The 10,105-nt window shown below is 38.8% G+C and overlaps 1 protein-coding gene across 1 annotated transcript; it reads right to left on the bottom strand.

Moving 5' to 3' along the window:
- Nucleotides 1-2,336, bottom strand: dlx2a (distal-less homeobox 2a). The gene is made up of 3 exons (XM_061724466.1): nt 1,821-2,336; nt 1,328-1,512; nt 1-1,187 (listed from the first exon to the last, which is right to left on the bottom strand). The coding sequence occupies exons 1-3, from the start codon at nt 2,161-2,163 to the stop codon at nt 873-875; spliced, it is 843 nt and encodes a 280-aa protein (XP_061580450.1). The 5' UTR covers nt 2,164-2,336; the 3' UTR covers nt 1-872.
- Between the last annotated feature and the right edge of the window lie 7,769 nt (nt 2,337-10,105).

Genomic DNA, 10,105 nt, shown 5'->3' with positions numbered 1-10,105 from the left:
AGGAAACGGGTGGCAACACACAGCAAGGTGCGCTATGCCGGGACACTGCATGAGATGGCATGCGCTCAACCCACTGAGCTATGCAGGATCCCCACAAATTGCTCTTGACCAAATAAAAAATCAGATGCAAATTCACAGAAAACATTTTATTTAAATAACGTCTGGCCACAGCTTGTCTGGAACACTGCTAAAATAAATAAGACAAAAATACAATAATAATAAAAAAAAAATACAAGTAACTCAGAGGGTAGAACAATCAGTAGCATACGGTGGTTAAAGGATTTGCACCAATAGCCTTTAAAAAAAAAATAAATCGAAAGCAACATTGGCTACCAAAAAGCTGTGGAAAAATATTTACAACGTGGACCCAGACACTAAGCCTACCCCCAAATGTATTCAAATCAACTAACATAAAGAATGAGTAAAGGTAAGCAGGTTTTTTTTCGCATGACAAAATGAGGTCATATTGAAAAAGGCACGATACAGTTAACTTGTGCTACATTTGTGTCAGGTTGTCTTAACTGTCAATGTTTCATTTTGCAATATTGACAAAAAAAAGTGACGTCCGCATAAAGGTGGGCTTTCGCCCAGGCTGTGATTGCTTTGGGTAATAGTGGTTCATTCATCAAACAAAATAAATAAATACAAAAATAACTGTAGAAATCTGTTACTATCATTTGCCAACGCAACAAAATCCAAGAACCTTTCTCCATCAATGTTTTCCTAAATTATGCGTGTAAATGCACAAGTCTTTAAAATGAAAGTATTGGCATTTAAGTGTTTTTTTTTTACCAGTATTTTCCGATTTGAACCCAATGTTTTTGTCTTCTTTCTTTCTTTCTTTCCTTTATTTTTTATTTTTAAATCAAATTTCAGAATATCGTCCCAGCGCTGATGGAGTTGTGGTGATGCTGAACCAAAGGCTGCAGATGCGTCGTAGAGTTCGAGTACCAGGAGTAGTTTGCCAAAAACGATGAGGGCGCAGTCGTGTTTGTGGGACTGCTGCTCTGAGGTAAACTAGAGCTGACGCTGTTCATTCTTGGAGTCTGTGGAAAGTCCCAGGCAGTAGTTGGCGGAGACGCGCACGGCGGAGATTCACTGGAAGCGACGTGCTGCTCTGGGGGGATTTCTCCACTTTTCCACTGCTTCTTGAACTTGGAGCGGCGGTTTTGGAACCAGATTTTGACCTGAACCAGACACATGAAACTGATTAACATATAACCTCTTTATCCAGATTATAACACATTATGGCAGCCAAATTGCTGCTTTCATCTGCGATCTAAAGTAGATTTATGTATCATAGCGCATGAATAAGTGATGTACCCACCTGTGTTTGCGTAAGGCCCAGCGAGGCTGCCAGCTCGGCCCGTTCTGGTAGAGCCAAATACTGTGTCTTTTGAAACCTCCGTTGAAGTGCAGCCAGTTGGAAGCTGGAATAAATGGTTCGAGGTTTCCTGACCTTCTTTGGTTTTCCATTCACCATCCGGATTTCTGGCTCGCTCTCCTCTTTCTCTGAAGGAACATTCAAATGCAATTGACATTATGAGGGATGAAGCAGTTTTCACTATTGTAGAACTTTTGCACCCCTGTCATGATTGATTGTGTATATATGGTTTAAAGCCTAACTTGAACAGTCAGCAGTAAATAGTTGTGGCCCTCAGTAGAAACATGCACTTTAAGGCAAAATAAGTTTGCATACAATAGACCTAATTGGTGACCAAAGGATTGCCGTTACGCCAAGTAATGTGCAATAAATTGTGCAACTGAGTCATAAAAAAGAAAAAAGTGGTTCAAAAAGTCAGTGCAAGAGGTTTTCTTACCAGTGTCGGCTGGAGTAGGAGAAGAGGTGGAGCCGTAGGAATATGCACCATAAGTGGAGTTGAAACCAAGGTCGTAGGACTTGGTGTTGTATGGCAGTGAGTTGGTGGTGCTGCCGTGGTACTGGTAGGACCCGAGCTGGCCGAAGTGTCCGGGCTGCTGGCTGTTGTAATAGCTGCTGTCCGTGGCCGTGGACACGGGCAGAGTCGGGGACTCCTGCGATTTGTGCAAGCTGTGGTAACTGTTTGAGGTAATCTGGTTCGAATGCATATCAGTATTTAGGTTCTCAAAAACTCCAGTCATCTTGGAGTTGCACAAGAAAAGTCTCGGTTCCTCTGCGCCCATAAAACCAAACCCCCCCCAAGAAAAAGTTGCAAAATGAAAACACGATTCAGATCTTGACCCTTTCAGTGAAATAAAAGCACATCCCCGCGTAAACTGCGGCAAAAATCAGCGGAACGGGTGCCCCTCTCTCAGCGGTCTGTGATTATCTACCACGGTTCGGAGGTGGGAGCGCATTTATGTGAGAGTTAAGGCGAATTTATGGTTCCGCGTTATATCAACGCAGAGCCTACGGCGTAGGGTACGCGGAGACGCGCACCGTACGGCGCACGTCGCGCGTACCCTACGCCGAAGGCTACGCCGTCGTTTTAACGCGGAACTATAAATGAGGCTTGAGAGGGAGAGCTGCTGTGTCTGAAGCAACCAATGAGTAAGGACTGCACGACTGTCTACTCCCCACCGCGTCCACCCTCCATTATTCGTTCTGGTCTGCCTGCCCTATAGCTCTCTGTCCATCAAAGCACTTAAATAAGACTCAAATAAAGAAAGGTGCCAAGCCTGACACTCATAAAAAAAAAAAAAAAAGGTTTTGCATCATTTCCATGTGCAGAGTGTTTTTTTTTAGCATGTGCAAGACATCCAAAAATGGAGGAGGCAAATTGTTGTAACAAATTGGGCCTATTTGTGGCTTTTCAGATCTGGATTTTATGGTACTGTGTAGTAACTTAAATGCCCCATTGTTGTGCTTTTTGACATTTTAGGGTGTTATACAAGGAACACTTAAAATGAGGTAATTCTAATACTGTATATTTGGTCAGTAATTTAAATAAGAAGATATGGGGGATTAAGGTTAAAGGAAGATGGTATTGGCATAAATGGAGCTCTGAGTAAGGCACTGATACAAAATCAAACACCGTTGCTGCAGGCGCAGATTTGAGGACCACAGAGCATAGCTACAGCGCCCCCAGGTGTTGGGAAATAGATTGTTCAACATGTGCACATTTCGCACATAAATAATCATATTTGTTAACTTCATGCACATAAAATCCTAAAGGACAAAAAGAATGAATACAAATTAAATCAAAATGATCACAAGTAAAAGAAAAAGACGTCTGTTTAGGCTTAAAATCTAAAATAATTTATTATATAATATATATAAGATTATATATACAAGTTTAAGAGGCTAAAACAAACCTCCTTCTGACTTAAGAGACCTGTCTGTGGGAACAGATCCACGTTGGAGACTTAAGCATTTGTTTCTTGTAATAAAAAATTGTCACCGGTTGCTGTTTGAAGTGTGTTTGCGTTCGTTACCACAAGATGGCAGCATCGTGCCTCCTATTTAGTAGATTGTACCTGTTTAAGATAAAAAATAGTACAAAAAATCCGGTGACTGCTGATATGGTGAACATCAAAACTGTCAGGTTGATTTGTTCTGTGTTTGCCTGAGATTACCCGACAATATCAGTGAATAATGTTGCCTTAATGACGCCTTTTAGCAGGCAGTGAAGTGTTGTTAGTTGTTTTGAAGAATTTCAAAATATAGTTTACAACGAGCAAGTTATTGTTATTCTTTTGAATAAAACAAGGAAAATATAAAAAGATATGCCAGAGATATGCTAAATTTAAATAAGTCCTTGGTTGCCCATCCTCATGTTTCGCCATTAATTGGCAGCATGTCTCTCTCGTTATTAAAGAAAAGAGCCAGTGGTGGAATAGCCATGAGTGATCATTTTGTAAAATCTTGAATAAAATTACTAAAGTAACAGTATATTTTTGATGTTTACATGACTATGATTCAGTAGCATCCAGTATAGTTTGGTTTGTGTCCTTTTAACCTTCTAATGACTGATATATTATATGAACGGATATAGAAAATGGATGGATGGATGGATGGATATTATATGAGATAGTACACAGAAAGTCCTTTTTTTATTTGAAGTCTTTCTTATATATTGCAATCAAAAACATTCAGAATTTAGTCTTTCACATTTTCTAAACAATATTTTTTTTATATCAATATGATTATATGTGGTTATGTTTTTGTTTTTCCAGAAAAAAATAGTTGGATTTATGACAGTTACTCAGTGTAATCTATGCCATGTACAGGAAAATAAAGGCAACTTTAAAGTCACTGGAAATATGAAAACAGCCTCTCTAGTTAATATGTATTTAAGATTTGTAGGTGCAAGGAATGAAAACAAAACCTAAATGTTATATAAAATCAATATTATATGTGATGTAGGGATGGAAATGTTTCTACAAACTGAGGCATTGGTGTTTTCCTCGATAGTAACATCTAGTAAGCTGGTTATTGTTGTCATATTTTCCCTCTGTTGCAGAACAGCTGCTCTTTCACTGTTCAGTGACATGGAAATGACCCCGAATGACAGATTTACACATTTCAAATTCTTCATTTACATTAGAGCTTTTCTTCAATTACCCTCTGCATACCAGTCAGACAGCTTTAACGCTATTAAACGATAATTACACAATTCTTTAAAAAAGGAAAAAAATATACATAATAGAAACACTTTTTGGTCTGCTTCTCGATGATCAATAATTTAGTCCAATGCCTCCTGTAATGATTATCCATAATTCATAGACCTTCAAAGCTTAGTATCCAACCTCAAATATTGTATAATAAATTAAATAATTACATAAAAACATACTTACACATAGTTCAATAAGACATTAGCTAATTTGGTGGTTTGATCAAATTTCCATCAATAACAACATTTTCTCAATTAGACTCAAATTTACCTCATCTATAAAATAGCCAGAGATGGCGCTTGATGTATGTTGGCATGATAATAATGAACAAATGTTAACTGAATCAAAATGTAGGATTAACCTGCATTCTGATTGGAGAATCAACATTTGTGACATCACCTCTCCCAAACTAAGACACACCAACCTCCAACCTAATCCCATCCATCCATCCATCCGTCCGTCCGTCCGTCCGTCCGTCCGTCCGTCCGTCCGTCCGTCCGTCCGTCCGTCCGTCCGTCCGTCCGTCCGTCCGTCCGTCCGTCCGTCCGTCCATCCATCCATCCATCCATCCATCCATCCATCCATCCATCCATCCATCCATCCATCCATCCATATATCCCTGCCTGAGCCTTGTCATGACTGCATATATGAACTTCAGGTGAAGACTAAAATTAAATGTACCAATAAAGTCCAGGCACTGTGTGTCTTCTGCTTCGAGTTGGACACAAAGGTATCCTTTGTTTTGTTTGTCAGCTTTTTAAATAACACCAACCATGAACTTGTGTGTCTTTTTAGGGCAAATAATTTGAGACCTTAACAGGTGTAAATATCAGGCAAGCATTTGTTAATTCCAGCTCTATATTCGGGGTCACAGGGTATATGTGGAGTTTGGGAAGGTAAACGACAGACCAACAAGAGAGACAAACAAGCGAGCACGCTCGCATCTCTGGTCCGCTTAGAATCAGCACTTAAAATAACCTTTTAACCTGCATTATTGTGAACCGTGGGAGGAAGAGGAAGCTGCTCTCTGAACCACAAACCCAGATGTAAAGCATCAGTGCTAACCACCAGCTTGCAAACATGCTCAGTGGGAAGTTTGCCAAAAAGTCTATTAAACTCCTTATAGCACGGAAGATTTTTTCATATGTAATCTTCATCTAACCCAGAATTACAGTTTGCACCGTTCCAGCCCACCAACTGTTACCCTTCAACAGCAAAGGTGCTCCTAACATGATAACACTGGATGATATCGACATCTTGTCTCGAGGAATCAAAGTGCACAAAACAGGAAGACACTTTTAACGATAACAAGACTGACATTTTGAGGAGGTATTGATCCTGGTTGTCTCTTATCTTCTTTTTTCTTGTGTTGCAGAGGCGCAAATGTCAAACAAAAGCTCAAATCTTCTAGACAGCTGACCATATACACGTACTAAGTAGAGGTTCAAAAAGTATTTAAAGAAGTCAGTGCTCAAAAGAAGAGAAGTAAAAATCAAGATGACCCCACGCTGTTTACTCTCAGTTTACATGAACGAAGAATGCAAACATTAAAATGTGTCTACAGGAGGACATTAAGAATAGGAAAGTGATCCTCAACTGGATCAGCTGGTGCACTTATTATACGCTTTATTTAGATATTAACTGCTTCAAATGCAGAAATTCCAGATATACAAGAAGTAGACTTATAGTTCTTGAAACCAGTCTTGGTCTCAACACCGGTTTCGAGACCACTTGTCTGTGGTCTTGGTCTTGACTCGGTCCCGGGTCTCTCGGTCTCGCCATGCCTCGGACTCGGATAATTGAGATGCCATTGCGCACACCAAGGTGACAGAATCTTTAATAAATATAAGTATTTAATTACAGTATTGTGTTTATAATGGCTTTGTTTGAATATATATATTGAATAATATTTGGATATCGTTGTGATTGATTAAGCATTAGGTCTATGCCATTTCAGTGACGCTGATATTCAATGTAATTTGGCTACTATGATAGTAAATAATGCAATTTTAAGTAGATAATTGTGTGTATATTTAATATTTAAAATTCACGTTTTATCTCCAAATTAAGTACAATCTAAATCAGTAACATTTACTATTCATTACTTTTCTGAGGTGGAGGCGGGTGTTGGAGGCTGGTTATTTAGTTAGAAGACTTTGGGACTAGTTAATAGTCAAGTCAATCCTTAAAAGCACTCGAGTCAATCCTCAAATACTGTAGAAATTGCGGTAGTGTAGTCGCCAGACATATTTGATCTCAGCTACTTGATGAAAACATTTATAGTGAGTTTAACATCATCATCCACTTCTCTGTGTTATTGTGATGCAGTTGAATACAACCGCATATAGAAACTAAGCAGCTGAACCAGGATGTTGCTGATGTTCTACAACTCACACAAGATGACTAAATAACTAGTTTTTTTTGGTCTTGGTCTCGATCTTGAGCTGAACTAGTCTTGGTCTTGACTTGGTCTGTCTTGGTCTTGATACTCTGGTGCAGGGGCGGATCTATGGGTGGGCCTGGATTAGAGTACTATAGAGAGCTCCTCTCTATAGTACTCTAGCCTGGATGTGCACAGGCCCATCCAGTAAGTTTCATGGAAAAAAGTAACTGCAGGTAAAACAGTGTTGTTTATTTTTTATCATTTCTGGCCCACCGTGGCATGTTATAATTGCGTTTATGTGGGGAAGCAAAAAACTTTAACATGTTCAATTTGTCTGACATTTCAATATCTGTTCTATACTACCCAACCCCACTTGCAAATCACCAACTTTATGAATGAACCTCATAAGCGACAGTCAGGTGAGCTGCGCTGTGCAATGAGCTGAATTTGTGTCTGGAGCGAGGTGTGAAGATTTATTTATGCCAATAAGTGAACAGAGAAAAACATGTCTCTCATTGTTTAATATAAGAAAAACAATAAAGCTTCAGAAAAGACACAAACTCAATCTCTTTCGTTCTCTCCCTCTTTTTTCCTTATCACATCTTTACAGTTAATTTTAACAGAACAGAGGTCTAATTGTGGAGTCAACAGTAGGACTGCTGTATATCCTTTCATACCTGTACATATTTATCTGACAGGAATCTGACTTAAGTACGAGGTGTACTATAATTTACAGTGGTCCGAGTCTGACAGATTTTTTTACACAATATAATTTTTGTACGCACATCTCAACTTAAAAGAAATCAGGCCCATCCAAATGTTTGCAGGCCCACCCATTATAGCATTCTGGCTCCGCCACTGCTCTGGTGTCGGTAGTGTCTTGGTCTCGGTTTAGGCCGTCTTGACTACAAGTCTAACAACAAGTAATGTTTACTATAGTCGTAATCCATCATCATGGAGCGGATTGAAGTCATTGGAAGGTCGGTGTTTTGATGATCTTGCAGGGTAAGTCGACTGAAGCTGGCATGAGCCTGACAGTGAGTACACTAGAATCATGCCTCCCACACAGATTGTACGCAGAGATTGTTCTGCAGCTTCTGAGCGTCTTGTTTGTTCTTGTCCCGTGTGGTCGAGAGTATCTGCTGTGTTTCTGGCACCATGGAAAAGCATCTTTGACTAGATGCTGCAAATTCTTACAGGATGGAGTCTTTTGGAGCAGATGGATCAAAGAGTGTTGGTGCAGATTCTTTATTCATTTTTTTTGTCCAATATTGTTAAAATGGCAAAGGTAGAGCCTTTAAGAATGTGATTTTCAATAAAAATTGACTTGTAATGAATGTGAAATGTGGATCTTTGCCACAAAAGTGTAGCTAGCATATTAATGTGCTGCATTTTTTAAAAGTTTTCTTATAATATTCTTTTTGTAATCATGTTATTCTGTATTTACTTCAACTAAGTACAAAGATCAATATGATTTTTTCCTCCAAGACTGATATCACAGCATCGTGGCTCTCAAATTGTACATTTATTACAAGGTCATGTTTAACTTCCATTTTAAGTTAGTAAATTTAATGTTTTCTTTTTAACATGCTTCGCTAATGTGCCTATTGAAAGGGAAGACATTTATAATGTAGTTTAAATTTATTTTTAATTTTTCTTTTATTTTTTGAGGAATTTTTGTTATCCCCATGGAGGCAATTTGTTTTACTGGCAGTCTTTTCTCTTACTTCTTGCTTTTATTTCATTACTTTAATTAATCTTTTTAGGGTAGGCAAATAATAAGCTTGCACTACCAAGTGTTTCTTGACCTCTTCAGCCTATACCTTTTTCGGTGTAGATGTTATTTGTATATTGGAAACTTTTTTGTAATGTTTTCTTTGAACAGTGTATTTGTTTTCTTGTTGTCATTTTTATTCTTTTATTTGTGATTTCATGACCGAAATAAACTAAAACTAAATGTTGTTTTTAATGTTAATTGTGGATATTTTCAACTATTAAATCAATTTTTTTTCTAAGGACTCTCCCCTACTCTGATGGCCTCCCAGTCATCAGGGAGGCCATCGGAGTAGAGCTGCTGTTTCTCCATATCCAGAGGAGCGTCTGATTTTTTTGTCTTGAGTTCCCGGACGCCTCCCTGTTGAGGTTGTCCAGACATGTCTTGTAGGGAGGAAGCCTTGGGCAAGACCCAGGACAGGCTGGGGGGACGATATAGCTCTTAGCTGTCCAGGGAACGCCCTGGGATTCCCCCCTAGAAGATAAGCAATAGAACGATAAGCAATAGAAGATGGATGGATGCATGGATGGATGGATTGATGGATGGATGGATGGATGGATGGATTGATGGATGGATGGATGCATGGATGGATGGATGGATGGATGGATGGATGGATGGATGGATGGATGGATGGATGGATGGATGGATGGATGGATGGATGGATGGGTGGATGGATGGGTGGATGGATGGATGGATGGATGGATGGAATTCCTAATTAGTCATTTGCTTACATTTTACTAGACTAGACTAGACTAGACTAGACCAGGGGTCGGCAACCCGCGGCTCCAGAGCCGCATGCGGCTCTTTAGCGCCACCCTAGTGGCTCCCTGCAGCTTTTTAAAAAATGTTTGACCTTTTTTCCCTTTTTTTTCCTTTTTTTCTTCTTTTTTCCTTTTTTCTTACTTTTTCCTTTCCTTTTTAATCTCGATATTTCAACTTTTTTCTCAAAAGTTCGACTTTTTTCTCAATATTTTGACTTTTTTCTCGACATTTTGACTTTTTTCTTGACATTTTGACTTTTTTCTCGACATTTCGACTTTTGTCTCAACATTTCGACTTTTGTCTCAAGATTGTACTTCAACATTAATCTTGACATTTCTACTTTTTTCTCAAAATTTCGACTTTTTTCTCAATATTTTGACTTTTTTGTCGACATTTCAACTTTTTTCTCAACATTTTGACTTTTTTCTCAACATTTCGACTTTTGTCTCAAGATTGTACTTCAACATTAATCTTGACATTTCGACTTTTTTCTCGAATTGCATAATGAAAAAAAAATCTTCCCCCAGTTATAACTAATATAGAAACATGCAGCATGTGTTGCCTTCATTCTAAGGCTTATACAAGACTTTTCA

This window comes from Cololabis saira, chromosome 6 (genome assembly GCF_033807715.1).
Source record: "Cololabis saira isolate AMF1-May2022 chromosome 6, fColSai1.1, whole genome shotgun sequence".
Classification (NCBI taxonomy): domain Eukaryota; kingdom Metazoa; phylum Chordata; class Actinopteri; order Beloniformes; family Belonidae; genus Cololabis; species Cololabis saira.
Note: the sequence above shows the minus strand (reverse complement) of the source record. Positions and strands in the feature narration are given on the sequence as shown.